Source organism: Typopeltis vanoorti, chromosome 12 (genome assembly GCF_054136105.1).
Source record: "Typopeltis vanoorti isolate ZY-2024b chromosome 12, IOZ_Tvanoo_1.0, whole genome shotgun sequence".
NCBI lineage: Eukaryota > Metazoa > Arthropoda > Arachnida > Uropygi > Thelyphonidae > Typopeltis > Typopeltis vanoorti.
Window position 1 is genome coordinate 122,139,886 of NC_143560.1, and position 19,222 is coordinate 122,159,107.

A 19,222-nucleotide genomic window follows, 5' to 3' on the forward strand; every position below is an offset into this window, starting at 1 on the left:
TCTTCCTCGCGGGTCAGCATTTTTCTTCAAATCATGAGGTGATTGCAGCTGTAGAGGGGTATTTTTCAGATCTTACTGAGAACCACTACAGAGATGGGATAATGGCGCTGGAGGATTGCTGGAATAAATGTATTAGTCTTAAGGGAGATTATGTTAAAAAATAAAAATAATTTTGAAGTTATAAATTAGTTTTTTCATTGTTAGGCTGAGAACTTTTCAGACCACCCTCGTATATGTGTTTTATCTTCACGAATTCTGAACTTCTCTCCTCACTTTCATGTTACATACAGCAAACAAAAAAACTGTTCTTACCTTGTGACCTTCCATTGTAGCTTAAATTACTTGCATGGCATCATTAAACAATGCATTTTGTATTAGTAATTTTATATAAATTTTCAGCTACCATAAATTTTATTAGTAATGCTCAGTTATTTTTTGTAACTGATTTCATTTAACTTCTTTCGTTTCTTTCATTTAACTTCTTTCATCTCATTTTATCACTGCATGGTACACAGTAAACAATTTTAATCCCCTCCCTTTCTTATTTGGAGGGGATTCCTAAAGTGACTTGGAGAAAAGCACCATGTTTGGTCTCTAAGCAAGCTTTCTGGATTAGCTAACTTATAACCCATCTCTATTGCTTGATATACTACAGATTTATAAGTTTATTGTGATTGAGATTAACATACTCCAATAGATAGCATTGAACGTTTTTGTTAGACAGAATAAAAAATGTTGCATCTGTTTTGAAGATGGTGCTAATAATGACATTAATCCTTTTTAATGAAAGCAACAAAAATACTATATCCCTAGAATCATATTGGGAAGGTGTTACTTCTTGTCCAGAACAAAATAAATGAAAATAGAAAAGCTACTCTAGAAAGATTATATCGGAACAGTGGTGTTATTAATGATTAGTATGGCTTATCTACATCCATAGATCTAGCAGATACTTATTGTTATTAACTCTCTCCTTTACTCCCAAGTTTTTCAAACTGTTTTTGAACCAGCTTTTTCCTTTTTCTTTATATCTGCCCTCTTTGATCACTCAAAAAATTCCTGTGTTTCTTCCTTCTAGAAATTCTAATAAGACTATAGGCATGAATCTCATTGTCCAGTTTCTCAGTTTGAAATTTACCTAAATCACTCTACTTGAGATTGGCTGCATTTAAGAGACCATTGGCATATCTGCAGAAAAGGAAACAAATCCTGAACATCTGTATGAAAGAACATGGAGTAAAGAATTTTTGGGAGGTCTTAGGGACCTGACAACAAATGTGGCTGTAGATTTGAGATTTATTTAGAGAATGGTTTTTAGAGTTTACTCTGAACAACTTTTTTTCTTGCTCCAAGTATTACTTTAGTAAGACTTGGAGAAAGGATGGGCAGAAATCTCATTTCTTGGATGATGAAGAGGCATTATGTGATATGTTTCTGCCGAGAAAGGTTGGAGGTTTGAGTTATCCCAGGAGAAATTTTGTCTTGTGTAGAAAAATTGTGCATTAACAAAAGTAAGACCCAGAAAAAAAAAAACAGTTTTTGTGATAGGATGGTAAGAAGACTTCTTTATTTGTTTAGTAAGGAGGGTGCAATGTACTATCATCTTCACAGCTGTGTATTTTATTTACAGCTGACTAGAGAAGGCCATTATCTACAATAAGAAGAAAGCAGGAAAAGGAATGAAGGCTTTGGAATCTACCATTAATTTCACAGTTTGTGGATAAATATTCATCTGCCATGGTATTATCTGTCTGCTGACATTTTCAACTGGGTTGCAGATTTCTCTCTGGAGGTATTAAGAATAACCATTTGACTTTCTTTAGACTTTTCTATGGCATTTGTCCAAAGTTGGGGACATGCGCAAGAAGACCTCCTGTTGATCTGTGTCAGTGATTTGGCAGTCATTTATTAATTGAACACTTTCCTTGTAATGTAGAAGTCGAGTGTTATGATTTCTTAAGTACTTTAAAGTGAAAGCAGCAGGTCGATAATTTGATATTTGTATGCAAATGCTTGGAAATTAGCCTTTATCCAACCTGTTCCTTCTTAAAAATGTGCAGCCTTATTAAGCAAGAGATTCTTAAGAAAAAGATGATGTAGAAGGAATACTGTGTAATTAAGGGTAATGTCAATTAAGAAAGTTATAATTTGCAGGTTAAAGAGTTTCAACTGGAAATCTAAGGGTGTGTATGAAAAGAAACTGATCTTGCAGTTTCTTTTAGCCTGCACTATTGTAATAGAGCAGGCTAAAGACAATCCAAAATAATTCTGTCATGCTTTAATAGCAAGCAACCATGTATTTTATCCTCCTGTTAATCTCTACCTCACACCAAACAGCCACGAGTCCACTGCCTGTATTACTCCTACTATCACTATTCAAGATCTCTACCCAATGCACAGAAGGACTCCTGGAAACTAGTACCAGAGAACCAAAGGGTGGTAAAGAAATTTTGTACTTTGATGTTCTTCTTTACCATCCTTAGAGCTACATAGTCTTAGTTTTTATGGTAGGGAAGCTGTACATACACCACTTCTCACATCCAAATGTTGTAACATCACCCAAACACGAGGCTATCATTCTTCTTCTCTCACCTTACCAAATATAGTAAGGTGAGAGAAGAAGAATGATATGAATAAGAATGACTCCTATGCTCTTTCATGAAAGATATCAGAAGAATCTTGAATAGCTTAGATACCATCTCGTCTCCTTGTTCTAATCTCTCCTCAGTTATGCACAAAACCTGAACTCCAGAATTAATTCTCATCCTATATCATTTATACTATGTTTCATATTCTTCTGGCATCTCTTCTAGAACATGAAAGTAAGCCTGTATTCAGCCTTTTCAAAAAGAAGAAGAAAAAAAGGGAGATAAATTCAGCCATCAAATTATTGCCTCACAGTAAGTCATCAGTATACTTCATTACCACTTACTCCACAATTATTCAGTGATCACCAGTATGAATTCTGCTGCTCTTGAACCATCCCAGATTACTTCTCCAACATCAAACACTTTTGAACAAGATGGAAAGGGTTGAAGAAACATGAGTTTCTTCAACCCTTTGAAATGCCTTTAACATTTCAGAACAATTTTGACCAGGTTTTGCACAAAAGTCTGCTTACCAGACTGTCATCTTATGTTCTACCACTCACTCTTTTCACTTAGATAGCCATCTTCCTCTCTAGTCATTCCCTACATATTGTGGTGGATTGCTCCCTTTTTTCAGTTCTTCAATAGTGTAGGTTACCCTAGGGGTCTGCCTACACTCTTCCTCATATGAATCAGCTTTCCTCATTAACATCGAATCCTATCCATAGTTATACTGATGGTGTGCATTCCATTTCTCTTTGTCATTTGACAAACAGAGCTGAAAATTTCAAGCAACAAGATGCTTGATAACTCATACTAACCTCTTTGCTATATCCCAGAAAGGCAAGGACAATTCTTTTCAATTTCAGTAAATACAATTTACACCTCTTTTATATAGCATGAGCATATCACATCTATGCCTTGTCTGCCTTCAGAAAATTTGCACTAGTTTAAATACTGTTTTCACATTTGGGGTAGCCAGAAGAAGCAGTCTGGTTCATTAATGCCCCCCCCCTCTCTCTCTTGCTCTCTCTTTCTCTCACACACTTTCTGTGACATGCCTCTTCTGCAGGTATTTTCTTAGGTTCTCTTCTGCTGAATGGGCAACCACCATCCCTTGATATTTCATTAAACCTGTAAACACACGAGCAATATTCATTCGCTTTCCAGCTTCAAACCTGCCAAACCAACTTCTCATCCTTTTCTTCCTTCCACTTCTTCCTGTTCTTTGAAAAGTCTTCCTCAAACTGTTTTTCCTAAGCACTGCTTTCTTCCATTCTCAAAAAAACCAGGTTCCTTCTTTTTCATTACATACTTGCCATTACACAGCACTTATACAGAGTAATTATAAATTAAAGTATCCCTGCTTAAGGCCTTGTGGAGCACCATCCAGTGAGCTGAATGCTAACAGACTTTGCAGTCATACATTGTGCATCATGTGGAAGCGATATCTCAGAAAAAAAAAAGTAATTCCAAACTTCACCACTGGGGGCATTGTAAACACTAAATGTATGAAATTTGCATATCATGCAACTTGGCAGGTGCTGGGAGGATTTAAAAAGATGGACACAGTATTTTTCCTTCATTCTGTTTGTTAATACCATCCACAGTGATGGCACTAACCTTGCCCCAAAGTGCGTTGCTCATGAAGCCGTACTACCTAAACAATTGCAGTGCTTGCTGCACTTCATGAATTTTGTTGCCTGAACAAATGTCGGTCCACTATCTCTATGTGCTCTAATCAAAAGAACTTATAAAAAAATGCAAATATACGGATGCCTCAACAATGCTCATGTTTTTTAAGTAGTGCAAGCTAAGACAACTCTGATGCTAATGATTATATTCTCATAAGCTCTACAGTCAGTTTTCGAAGCTTTCAAAGTTTCTATACGTATATATTTATTCATAAATAAATGAATATTGGTTTATTTTCATGTTGTTATGTGATTTAGATGAAGAATTACACATTTTTTTAATCTTTCTTCATTCTGCAATTTGACTGAAGTATTGAGATTCACCCAGAACATAATTAAATTTTATAGAGAACTGTAACAGTATTTATGGCTAGACTAGGTATTTACAAATTAAGCAAACTAAACAGCCCAGTCAGAAGCAATGCCAATTCCTTTGCATATTCTCCTAATTTTCAAGCTGATAACCTATCTGATCCAACAGCAAATATTGGAAATATCTTAAGCACTTCCATTTCATAATCATAATCTATTCTCACACTTGTTCCTTTTGCATCTGTCACAGCAACTTCCTCACTTGGATGATAGACCCAGGAAAAGTGGTCACTGTAAATTTTAGAACATTTTGGATTTTAATAAATTTAGTTTAATCCTTTATCCAAGTGTGAGCAAACAACAAAGTTTGCGCCTGAAAGTATCTTCAGGACTGGGGTAAGGTGGTACAACACCAGGTCAACTCGTTGCAAAGGTGGAGCAAAATATACCAACACTCCTATCTCAGTATCTCCTATAATGCAAAACACATCTCCTTGCGGATATGTCTAATGTTATGCATTAAAGGAAGGGCCACTACCCAGACTAGTTTCGACCTTTATTGAGGTCTCTTCAGTGGGAGCCAGGCCCAAGTGTGGAGATACCAGGTAGAAGCATTAGCAGGTCATCTCTACCTATAGAAATTGCCAAATGGTGTGCCACCCTTTTTTAATAAAATTACTCTGGATTTAGAGAAAGTTGTTGAAAGTTTATTTTTCACTTGGTTAGAGTATAATAAATTTAGTTTAATCCTTTATCCAAGTGTGAGAAAACAATAAAGTTTGCACCTGAAAGTATTTTCAGGGTGGTAGCTTGCTCCACCTTTGCAACGAGTTGCCTGGTGTTGTACCACCTTACTCCAGTCCTGAAGATACTTTCAGGCGCAAACTTTATTGTTTGCTCACACTTGGATAAAGGATTAAACTAAATTTATTATACTCTAACCAAGTGAAAAATAAACTTTCAACAATTTTGGATTTTAGATTTATTATTTCAATAAATTAAAGATGCCAAGAAATTATATTCTTGGTTTAATCCTTTATCCAAGTGTAAGCAAACAAAGTTTGTGCATGAAGTAACTTCATGACTGGGCAACTTGTGCAAATATATAATGTGGTACATTGTGGGAAGGGTCACTACCCAGACGATTTTGGCCTTTGTTTAAATCGGTGGTCTCATCAATGGGAGCCAGAAAGATACCAGTTACTTGGCATCTTTAATTTATAGTATAATCAAGTGGAAAAACTTTCAGCATCTGTCTCTAATCCAGTTCTTATTTCAGTTTTAATGTACTTTAAATTTATATATTTCTTTAGCTTTTCATGAAAATGTTCCATAGTCTTCTTTTAATGCTAATTTTTAAATTCTTCAAGTATTCAGTCTTCTATAATCAGACATCCATAAATGATATCCTAAGAGGAACTGACCATATATATGCTATACATTATGGGAAAGATGGAAACAATACAGTCTTGCATTTTTAGTAAAATATAATTGACTCTCATGAACTTTACTTTCATTTCTATAAAAGGTACATAGAATAATTGGCACGTACATAGAAACATAAGTTCTGTGTTAAGACAGTCATAATTCTAAACCTCTTCTTACACTAGTAGCAAGATTTATACGTTGGTTAGACATAACTGGTAATTAGTTTACGGAATTAACAACGCATATAAAGTATATTAATTAAAGGTAACTTTAATGAATAACTTCTATATTTCGGCAATGTCACATTGCCATCTTCAGAAACATAAAGATATGGTATATGCACTCAGGAACTAATACAAAGCAAATGAGGAAGAAAGCCAGAAACTAATATTGTTCCTAAAGTCCTAATGGTGCCCTCTTGCGGGCTAATTTGGTAGTCTTGGCAGTTGGGCTGAAGTTCTCATAATGAAAGTCTCCTAAATTTGGGGCACTTTCATGCATCCAAATTTGTTGAGGTTAGGAACGTTTTTTAGAGCTGCTGAAGATTCTTTGAATAATCTTTCGTATTTAAACTTGCTGCAATGAATTATTTTTGTTTTCTTCCAACGAATTTTATGGTGGGTATCCAAGGCATGGTCTGCCAGCCCAGAGCGGCTGTATTGGTGAAACCGGATGTAGTCTTGGTGTTCTGAAATCCTGATATTTGTTGTTCTGCCTGTTTGGCCAAAGTAGGACAATTTGCAGCTGCAAGGGACCTGTTATACACCAGGTAGGTCTAGGGGAAGTGGTTGGTCTTTGGTAGAGCGGATAATGGATGCCAACTTTTTATATGGTCTGTAACAGGAAGTAAGGTCATATTTTTTGAGGATATTGGTTATTTTCTCAGAGGTGCCCTGGATGTAGGGGATGGTGATAGACTTGGTGTAATCTTTATTGTGGAGGGGGAGGGGGGTTGTGGTTTACAGGTTTTAGTATTTTTTGGGGTTATAGCCATTGGCTAAGAAAGTGTTGAGGATGTGGTTTAGTTCAATAGTCAGGGCCTTGTCATCTGAGCAGATTCATTTTGCCCTGTTATATAGTGTTTTTATCACCCCATATTGTTGTGAGGGGGGGTAGTGGGATTGCTGGTGAATGTATCTGCCAGTGTGGGTGGGTTTTCTGTAAACAGAGAAAACCAAAGATCCATCAAGCTGGCGGGTGATTAAAGTGTCTAGGAAGGGGAGGGTGTTGTTTTCCTCTTTTTCTAAGGTGAACTGGACTCTGGGGTGTTGGTTGTTTAAGTGTGCTAGGAAGGAGTGGAGTGTGTCTGAGCCATGTGGCCAAATAGCAAACACATCATCCACATAACGAAGCCAAATAGTGGGTTTTTGTGGGGCGGAGTTTAAGGCTTTCTCTTCAAATGTCTCCATAAAGAAATTGGCCAAGGGTGGGGAAAGTGGTGAATCCATGGCTGTCCCCTCTATCTGTTTGTAGAACTTTCCTTGCCAAACGAAATAGCCTGAGTTCATTGTGAACTGAAATAGGGCTGAGATATCGGGAGGAAACTTGGCTTGGATGAGCTCAAGGGTTTCTTTCAGTGGGACATTAGTGAATAGGGAGGAGACATCAAAACTGACCATTATGTCAGTATGTTGGAGTGTGAGGTTTTCTATACTGGCTTTAAAGTGGGCTGAGTTTTTTATGTGTGATGGTGTGTTGCCATTGTAGTGTGTGAGCGTTTTGGCTAAATGTTTGGCTAATTTATATGTGGAGGAATCAATGCCATCCACTATGGGACGCAATGGCACATTTTGTTTATGTATTTTTGGGAGTCCATATAATCGGGGGGGTTTAGAGTTATAAGGTTTAAGTTTGTTGGTTACTTCCACAGGCCAAGAAGTGACTTTCTTAAGGAGTCTGTGGATAGTTCTAATCTGAGAGCTGGTCAGATTATATTCAATGGGGAGGTAAGTAGTACGGTCTAGTACTAAAGAATTTAACTTACCTTTGTAGTCTTTTTGATTGAGTACCACAGTGGCGCTTCCCTTATCAGCTTTGGTGATTACTATTTTTTTTTGTTGTTTTTCAATTCTTGTAGGGCTGTATATTCGTTTTTGGATAAGTTGGATTTTGGAAGTTTGGCTTTAGTGAGAACACCGACTACATCCAGTCTCACGTTGTTGGCGATATGGTTAGGTAGGTTGCGAATTCCACGCTCTATTTGGATCATGATTTCTTCAGCAGGTATCCTTTTAGGAGCTAGGGCGAAATTGTGACCACGTGAAAGTTCTGTGAGTGCTTCAGGCTTTAAAACTGCCGACGAGAGGTTGACTAGTGTTGAGTGGTGGCTGAGGTATGGAAGTAGAAGTCTTTGTCAGGTTTTCGTATTTTTTCACGTGCCGACTACGTATTTTTTCGAATTCCTTTCTTGCCGATGCGCATGAGATGTCATGAAGTATAGACCATAGATCAAGGCCGAGTGTATTCGATAGCTCTTCCTCTAGCGCCCGTAAGGTTTTGTTTTCATCGGCAAGGAGAACGCGCGTCGCGGTAATTTGTTCTCTTAACAGGGTGAAGCTAGTGTGGTTATAAATGCGTAGAGCTTTCTCGGAAGTGAAACGGTGCTTCAATTTGACACAATAAGGAATCACTTTGTTATCCCGGCAGCGTTTTAGGAACGTCAGACGATTTATTTGCCTCGATAACTTAAGAAAGTCACTTCTTGGCCTGTGGAAGTCACCAACAAACTTAAACCTTATAACTCTAGACCCCCCCCGATTATATGGACTCCCAAAAATACATAAACAAAATGTGCCATTGCGTCCCATAGTGGATGGCATTGATTCCTCCACATATAAATTAGCCAAACATTTAGCCAAAACGCTCACACACTACACTGGCAACACACCATCACACATAAAAAACTCAGCCCACTTTAAAGCCAGTATAGAAAACCTCACATTCCAACACACTGACATAATGGTCAGTTTTGACGTCTCCTCCCTATTCACTAATGTCCCACTGAAAGAAACCCTTGAGCTCATCCAAGCCAAGTTTCCTCCCAATATCTCAGCCCTATTTCAGTTCACAATGAACTCAGGCTATTTCGTTTGGCAAGGAAAGTTCTTCAAACAGATAGAGGGGACAGCCATGGGTTCACCACTTTCCCCACCCTTGGCCAATTTCTTTATGGAGACATTTGAAGAGAAAGCCTTAAACTCCGCCCCACAAAAACCCACTATTTGGCTTCGTTATGTGGATGATGTGTTTGCTATTTGGCCACATGGCTCAGACACACTCCACTCCTTCCTAGCACACTTAAACAATCAACACCCCAGAGTCCAGTTCACCTTAGAAAAAGAGGAAAACAACACCCTCCCCTTCCTAGACACTTTAATCACCCGCTAGCTTGATGGATCTTTGGTTTTCTCTGTTTACAGAAAACCCACCCACACTGGCAGATACATTCACCAGCAATCCCACTACCCCCCCTCACAACAATATGGGGTGATAAAAACACTATATAACAGGGCAAAATTAATCTGCTCAGATGACAAGGCCCTGACTATTGAACTAAACCACATCCTCAACACTTTCTTAGCCAATGGCTATAACCCCAAAAAATTCCAAAAAATACTAAAACCTGTAAACCACAACCCCCCTCCCCCCCTCCACAATAAAGATTACACCAAGTCTATCACCATTCCCTACATCCAGGGCACCTCTGAGAAAATAACCAATATCCTCAAAAAATATGACCTTACTTCCTGTTACAGACCATATAAAAAGTTGGCATCCATTATCTGCTCTACCAAAGACCAACCACTTCCCCTAGACCTACCTGGTGTATACCAGGTCCCTTGCAGCTGCAAATTGTCCTACTTTGGCCAAACAGGCAGAACAACAAATATCAGGATTTCAGAACACAAAGACTACATCCGGTTTCACCAATACAGCCGCTCTGGGCTGGCAGACCATGCCTTGGATACCCACCATAAAATTCGTTGGAAGAAAACAAAAATAATTCATTGCAGCAAGTTTAAATACGAAAGATTATTCAAAGAATCTTCAGCAGCTCTAAAAAACGTTCCTAACATCAACAAATTTGGATGCATGAAACTGCTCCAAATTTGGGAGACTTTCATTATGAGAACTTCAGCCCAACTGCCAAGACTACCAAATTAGCTCGCAAGAGGGCACCATTAGGACTTTAGGAACAATATTAGTTTCTGGCTTTCTTCCTCATTTGCTTTGTATTAGTTCCTGAGTGCACATACCATATCTTTATGTTCCTGAAGATGGCAATGTGACATTGCCGAAATATAGAAGTTATTCATTAAAGTTACCTTTAATTAATATACTTTATATGCATTGTTAATTCCGTAAACTAATTACCAGTTATCTTCTGACACTAGTAACTTTTTTTTTAATCTAATTATAATTATGTTAAAAATTTTCAACTCATTTAAACATAATTAGACATTTAAATTTACAAATTAATATTACAGAAAACTTTATCATTAAAAATTCTTATGTAAGTTTTGTGTTGTATTAATTTTTACATTTAAATGTTTAAAAACATGCTTGACAGCAAAAGGATTAGCATTTGATAAATGAAAGCCAACTTAAGAAAAAAAATTCTTAGGTAAAGCCATAGCTATGTAAAAATTTATAACTAACTCAATAAATAAAACAACAAAATTATATTCATATGTTATATAGAAATGACCTTTCAACATGTGTGCCATTACTTTATACAGGCTTTAAAGGAGAGCTACCTGAGGGACGGCATATGCGTGTAGAAAATAAAAATTTCTATTTTGATATTGGCCAAAACAGCAGGGGTATCTACATGCGCATATCAGAGGTATGTGTATCTTTTATTTAGCTATTTGTTTCAATCAACTCATTATGCAGTGTATGCTGTTTAAATGAGTACTTGTAGTACAGCTGAAAAGTCCTGGTCAAAGCAAAGATATTTTAAAATCATGATTGTAAAAAAAAAAAAAAAAAAGCTGCTTCATTAAGCCACATTTATTAATAGGCATTATCCAAATGTGAATCCTAAGATTTTTCATGTGGAAATGTAGATGTTAATTTAGTCAGTAATATGCAGATCAGAAAGATGTCACAATGTTGAAAGATATGATTTCGTGGAAATTGGAGGAACAATAGGCACTGAAGCAGGTTTTGAAGGGAGGGCAGCATTAACTAACTGGCAAGGATACAAGATACTAATTATCATTCATACTTTTTCTTCAAGAAAGAAACGGAAATCTAGGGATGATAATTAAATAACCTTTTATTAAATTATTACCAATATTTTGCTTTAGTCACTAAGGATATGATGCGCACATGCATGCAGTCAGAATTTTAGGAAAGCAAACATAGGCTGAGTTTAAAAATGGCATATCCCAATGTCCTAAATGGTTCTTACATATCAGGAGAGTTTTGATCATTACAGTCTCATGAGGATAATCTCCCAGATTTTTATAGAGTGAGGCAGTAGTATTTATTTATTTAGATTAAGCAAATATTGTATGGTTACAGGCAAATTCATTGAAAAACAGTTAATCGAAAGACAATTCATCAAACAGCAATTCGCCGAATAATCAATTCATCAAACGACAATTTAACGAATGGCAATTCGTCGAAAAGGCAATTCATTGAACGACAATTCGTTGAAAATGCAATTCGTCGAAAAAACAATTCACTGAAAATTTTTCGATGAATTCTTCCATAATTCATCGAAAAGTAATTTTTCGTGCAAAGTATTGTTTAAAAATCTTCGGTAACAATACGGGACGTTACTTCTGATACAGACAACATATGAAAGTGGTCATTGAAACATAATAATTATTTTCTTGCATTTTATAACATTTAATGTAAGTGTACATGCTGTGTTATTGTTCAGATAGCGATTTATCTGTAGAGAAGACATTTCGTTCTACCAAATTTTGTCACAATAACTCCAATCCAACTGAAGTTAAAAATTTCACTAAATTTCATCCAGCCCAAGTGGAATTGATAATATCATTTCGGGAATAACTTCTTTATGGAAATGTTATGATAAAAGTGATCCATTTGGAACTGAACCATGCAGACAGTTTCTTGTACTGAAAACTTCTGCTAAGTCAGCGAGTTATTGTAATACGTAATTTCGACACTTTTCTTTGTAGCCCTGAATATAGCTGAACTGAAAACTGAAATGGTTCGACAATTTTTTGTAAAAGTTTCAAATAGCAAATCTGAGTAAAATTTGTTCATTAAGAAATGTATGAGGTGCATAATTTTTATCAGTCATCTCTGTATTAGGCCTACTAACTTATCTTCAGTTGAAGAGGCTTTTCCTCCTGGAAATAGGCAAATCAGTCCAATGAACACATATATACAGACAGGAAACTCTTATCGGACAAGCAAGACAATAAGAATCCATATTGTTCTATAATTATTCCTTAGTAAAGTAGCATTGCTATACTAATAATCATTATATTGAGGAGGATGAGGTAAATAGTATTAATCATTAATATTACTACTACTAATAATAATTTTTTATATAATAATAATAATAAATTGATTCTTTGATATTAATATTTTTCACAATATAATAATAAAATATACAGGAATTCAGAGTAAAAATATTGGAAAACTTGAAAAAGAAATCATTCCTGAAGATTTTTCAATCATGTTTCACTTATTTACTCCTGTTTCTGTTATTCCTCAACGAAAGGAGTGACACATGCACTTATCTCCCGAATAACCTCGAAAGCAAGTAATTGCAGTTTAATAAGGGGAGGATTAAGCTAAGAATAACATATGCTTTCAATTTTCAGTTGTAGCTGAAAATTGTGTTACAGCTGTTTATAATAATCATTGGATACAGAAAGTGCTCAATTTATGAAAAGTAAACGTGTAACTTGAAATCAGTTTGAATTGCATTTCAGATACTCGATGCCATCCAGATACTTAAATGTTAATTTTAGATATAAAATTCTCCTGAAAATAGCTGCAACTAATATACTGAAAAACTTTGTGAAAATGCGACCGCTCAAAGCTAGTACCTGCCAGGGAAAAAAGGAACGGCAGACACTCAGATGCGAACGTGACGTGTTAATATAATTTTAAATACGGAAAGTACACACAGAGGGTTTACACTTCTTGATGAGATCAGATTATCATTGGCAAATACTACAGTGAGACAAGGATAATTGGAATTTTTTAATTCGATTTTTAAATACAACCATATAATATGCACAGAAATCGGAAAAAGTAATCACTTAAAATTATTATTTTTCTGGATTGAAAAATAATAATTTCCGGCAAGAGGGGCTGAAGGAATTTGTTTTACTTATTTATGCACAAGTTCCAATCTCCTGTTTTTCCTTAGGAATTGTGTTAGCGCATCATCATAAAATGAAGTTTTTTTACTTCAGTTCCAACATCCAATGTATTTTTCAATAGCGATTAAGCTTAGGCCATACAGCCTTTCCTGTGTTTGTATTCCTCTATAACGTATGTATTCTCTTCATCAGTGGTGCACCCAGAGGGGGACCAGGGGGGGCCCTTGCTCCCCAAAGAAAAAGGAAAAAACACTAGAAAATTTTTCAAAAATCTTTGCCTTGATCCTTGATGGACCTGTGTTTCATTCAGTATTTCTCCATGAGTGCAGGTCACAAAGATGCCTCCAACAATCTCGATCTTGAGCCTCTCTCTTCCATGTTACACCCATAAATTTCACTAGTGGATCTTCCCAGCTTGTAGGTGGTCTTCCTGCTTTTCTCTTTATTCTTGGTTGCCAGTTGAATATTCTATATGTCCATCTGTTATCCCTGAGTCTGGCTATGTGACCTGCCCATCTCATCTTGTTTTCATATACTGCAGTTACCACATCTTTTATGCCTGATCTCTTTCTTAGTTCTGTGTTCCTAACATGTTCCATTTTGCTGATGTTACAAATCCTGCATTCTATTGCCCGCTGAGTTATTCTGAGAGTTTCTTCTTCTTTTCTTGTCGTGTTCCATGTTTCTGATCCATATGTGAGTGATGAAAGTATGTCACTATTAAATAGTTTTGCCTTCGCAGAGATGTCAAGATTTGAATGATAGCCATGCAGCTTTCTTTCTTTTTGCTAGTTCTTCAGATAAAGAATTATTCATTTTTATTGTTTGTCCTAAGTAATTGTAGGAGTCGACTTGTTCTATAAGGATGTTATCAATACATAGGTTACTGTCACTTGTGTAGATGTTTTTAATCCATTTTGGTTTTTCTAGATTCATTTCTAAGCCTATCTTACTGATGTTTGTGTATATTCTCCCCCCCCCCCTCCCATTTCTTCTAGGTCTTTTGGGTTGTGCGATATCAGTACCAGATCATCGGCAAACATAAGGATTTGTAGTTTTTCACCATCTATGCTTATTCCTCTGTTTAGGTCTATTTTTTTTCAGAATATATTATAAAGTGCTGGTAAATAGATTTGGAGAGATCACATTGCCTTGACGGATCCCTCTCTTTATATCTATATTTATAGGTTGATCAAATAGGATTATTTGTGTGGTCTGATTTTTGTTAATTTCTTTTATCATGTGGACGTAAGTAGGATCCACATTATTTCCAGTAAGGCACTGATGACTGCATTGTGTTCTGTGGTATCAAATGTTTTTTTAAAATCAATAAAGAGGAAACATAGAGTAATTCAGTATTCTCTGCATTTTCTGTTAGTTGTGAAATGACCTGGATATGATCTATTGTGGAGAAGTCTCTTCTAAATCCTGCCTGCTCTCTACTGGAGTTGACTTCGAGAATGTTTTGGATTCTGTTCATGATTTTATATATATGTGAGAGAGTAGACAGAGAACAAGGAAGACATTTTTATGTCTTCCTTGTTCTCTTTTTAGAATAGAAATATGGTTTTTGAGGTCTTCCATTCCTCTGGAATCTTTCTTTCTTTGAAGTACCATGTGAATCTGGCAGCCAACGCTTTAAAAATAATTGGTCCACCTTGTTGAATTTCTTCAGCCTTAACATGATCAAGTCCTGAGGCTTTACCTTTACTCATTTTCTTAAGGGCATGTTCTAATCTTTTCCTAATAAAATTAATTTTTTAAAAATTTATGTTGTGTCTTGTCTTCTATTTCTATACTAGTGAATTAGCGATTATTGCAGATGCTCAGTCATAGGTTGTAAGCGATGTTTAGCACGTATTCTCAATCGTCTACTGAACCCCCCTCCCCAAGATTAAATCCTGAGTGTGCTACTGTGTGAATATATGTAAATATGAAAAGAAAAAAAAATTATGAGAATTTCTTTATTGTTTAACACAAAATATCAAGATTCGGATTTTTTCCAATACATTGAATTTTTTTTTTTTTTAAAAGGAAATATTTTGAAGTAGATATGTTTAAATCTTTTAAAACTTGGTATAGGTCATATGCACAGATTTATGAGCTTTGTAAAGCTGTATTCCCAGCGGCATAGGAACACTTTGGCATTGGGGAAGTTGCCATGGGCGCCAGTGACCTGCTGCATTACCAAGTATGTTACATTGCAACTGTCTAACTACATATATTATGAATAGTTAGGAATTAGTCTAGAGAGATAAAAGTCTAGCTATGCTGCCGAGTGTTCCACACACTCAGATAATCTAATATCGCAACTACTGGAATGATTCATTCCGAATGAGTGGTAATCTCAGCTGTGCTGTGTGATGTTATTAATGGTTGAAGAGAATGGGAGGGGGGGGGGGGTAGTGGTTAACAGTTTGCTAAATTAACTATGAAACGCAGTCGTTTTAATACAGTATCATAGGTTTCAGAAGTTAACTCTGCTATACATAGAAGTGATAGGTACAGTGATTATACAGACAGAGCTTATGAGAATACAATCTTCGGCAATGATCGAAGTTACCTTAGCTTCCTCTACTGAAAAGAATACTTAAAATAACTTCAGAGCTTATGGGGATTGTATTTTCATAAGCTCTCAGGTCAAATTTTGGAAACTTTCATAGATTCTAGAAATATTCGTTTAGTATCTTTTTGTATCTTTAATAGCCACTATTTCTATGTGTATCCATCAGCATGCTTTTAAAGCAGTATGCTCTAAAAATCAGCAATTTTTGAAAAGTCATTTTATTCATCTGTTCCAATATACAGGGATTATAAAAATGAAGATATTTCAGAAAGAAAGTGCATCGGTAGCATAGCATGATCATTGGAGTTTGAAAAATTCGCAGCTATGCGCCTTTTTTCAGTGTCCCATTTTTAATATAATATTGTATTAGTGGTACCCTTCTGACACCAGCCAAACCATTGCGTTCCTACCTCTGCATAATGATATATATCTCTTAGCCTTAATGGGAAAACGTTTCTGTTATAACAGTAATATAACTTGTGTTATATTACTGTTATAACAGAAACAACACTGCTTAAGTCAGCATGGTGAATACATTGCAGCGAAATGAATAACCAATGTGAAGGAAGTTTGGTTTTACAATTTGAAGTGCCATTGTGTTTTTATAAAAGTGGAATGCTCAAAAAAACATTTGTTTATATCGAGAGCATGGGATGGGGAAGAAAGAAAAAAGAAGACCATGTAATTGCTTGATGTGATAGCCAGAAAAGAGAAAACATCATAGAAATAAAGTGAACAGGAAGCAGGGGTCGTGCCGGCCATATGTGCAATGTGTGTGATGCACATAGGTGCCAGGATAGTAAAGGCGCCAAAGAGGAAGAAATACTTAAAAAAAAACGTATTTTTAAAGTGATTTTTTTTATTGAACGGGGGGAGGGGTAGGGGCACCAACTAAAGTTTTGCACACAAGCGCCGGACACTACTGGCATGCCCCTGACAGGAAGTTAGATAGCTCTAATGTAACAACTGCCGATACTCCTGTGATTCATTTACCATAATTTATCATTTTAGTTACCTTTAAAATTATTGTGAAGTTTTATTTTTTTTATTTTTTTCCTCTAACTTTTTAGAATAGCAGAGTGGATACTATCATCTATTTATTACACATACATACAGAGTATATATTTTACTTCTGACCATTTTGAATTGCATTGCCTTTTAAAATTTGAAATGCATTTTTTTAAAAATTTTTTTCTTTTCTTTTCTGAAACAGTACAACAATTATTATTTATCATTTTATATTTTTTGAATGGGAGGGGATTTAGAATTTACTATTTGATTGAAAGGATGTAATTTATGTACAGTTTAAGAAAACAATGTCTTTATATTAGAAGCAGACTTATCCTCCCAAACAGCCAGGACATCTATAGATGTCCAGCTAAATCTGGATATGATTCAGCCCACCTGTTGATAGAACAGGGATAAACAGTGCAATTTGACCTTCATGTCCATTTGAAGGTGTGATAAACCCTCACTGTTGCCTATAACAAGAAACGCAAGTTACATTACGTTATTGTCCGAGGTCTCATGCTAAGAAGCTTAGATTTTGTTTCTTCAATTTAAAACTGTCAGTGTTCGAATAAAACAGTTCATATCAACAAGTATAAAAACGTGCAGAGGCAAAATAAAGGTTTAAAATATCAGTTTGAAACTATAAGAACAAATCTGGCTAACCCATATGTGTAGGAAACAATTAAACGTTCACTTAACTGGATCTTAGTTATATTGGATAGACTAAAAATATCGAAATTATTTATATTTTTGTTTTCTCTTTTTATTGTACAATACAATTTTAATGTCTGGACAAAATAAAGATCTTGCATAATTTCTTCACTTAAATATTGCCTTACCTTGGAGAACCAATTTCATTTTTAATTTTTTTGTGCTAATTTTTTTCTAATTGCTTACTCGACAAAACATTTTCTTTGTTCTCGAAGAAATTAATTCACGATACTTATTTGAAATATTATTTTAAAAAAAAGAAAAGAAAACCGGCTGCCGACGTTCCAGATTATTTTATTTTTGTTCTAAATCATCAAAATCGAATAATACTTCACAGATTTCTTTTAGGACATGCTTGAGTCAGTTTGCTTTATAGAGAATAACATGAAATTCTTTAATCATATCACTAATTTTTTTCTTTAGAGGTGTCACCAATAATAATAATAATAATAATTGACTGTTCTTTGTACTTTCACTTTCTTGGTTTCCTTGTATAATTGGTCATTACAAAGTGAAATTAACATTTATGATTTAAATTTATATGTATATATTTTTTACATAATTCAGATATTATACTCCAATTTTTAAAGTAAGCGATACGTTTGCTTATATTTTATCATTCAAAATATGCATCAAATGTGAAATTTCATTTCCATATTTTTACAATAGACTTGAACTTTATTTCACCTTTGATAGTTTAACCCCCCCCCCACCACCATTGCATCACTATCACACACCCGAAAACTGTTATGAAACATAGGTACAGTTTTTTTTTCTAATTGCTTATTTAATTCGTTATATTTCTCTAGTAATTGTTCCGCATAACTTTAATTTTTCCAGAAACTATGTGGTGATTACTATAAATTAGCAAATTATAAATCAGAAAATATATATAATATTTCCTGATTATTATAAATCAGGAAATTATGTGATATTCGATAATAGACAAAATTAATATTTAAAATCACTGTCATCCTTCAAATGCAATATCAGAATAAAGAAAGATGGAAAAACCAAATAAGGAATTTCTGCCTGTAAAATATTCAGATATTGCTTGAGGCTCTTTAGTGTGCTGCCTACTGTGCATGTTCTATTGTTCTGTTTCTCAGTGGGGGTTAGTAATCTCCGTTAGCTTAGAGCTTATTACTGGGCAGAAAGGAATAAGTATCGAATAAAAAATGTTTAATTTCAGGGCCATTAAAACAGGTACTATCAATGTTTGTAGTCCTGAAAAGGACTACAAACATTGATAGAGAGATACCTGAATGTACTGTTTCATCGCATCTTGAAGGCGAATTTTTAAGTTCTTTTATAACACAGAATAATATTTTCGAATGAATAAAATATAAGAGGAATTGGAATACTCTTTCCAGTTCTTCAACTGGAAAGAGTATTCCAGGTAAACTATTTCACCCAAAAAATAAAAAAATAATAAAATAAAATTAATAAATAAAATATAGAAATAACAACGTGAACATTTTCACCTTGCCAACACTCAACATTGATGTGATATAGGTTCCAAATTTCTTGTTTCGGAGATATATATACATATATATATTACAAAGTTTTGTAATAAAAATTTCAGCTACAATG

General features: G+C 35.1%; 1 protein-coding gene across 8 annotated transcripts in view; it reads left to right on the plus strand.

Annotated features, from left to right (window-relative positions):
• The window catches only part of LOC150101192 (transcriptional regulator protein Pur-beta-like), a 287,353-nt gene that overhangs the window by 175,525 nt on the left and 92,606 nt on the right, over positions 1–19,222 (plus strand). For all 8 annotated transcript variants that reach the window (XM_090402259.1, XM_090402260.1, XM_090402262.1 and 5 more), the window contains one exon: positions 10,762–10,868. In XM_090402259.1, the coding sequence (XP_090258385.1) occupies positions 10,762–10,868 (107 nt within the window). The remainder of the gene's footprint in view (positions 1–10,761; positions 10,869–19,222) is intronic.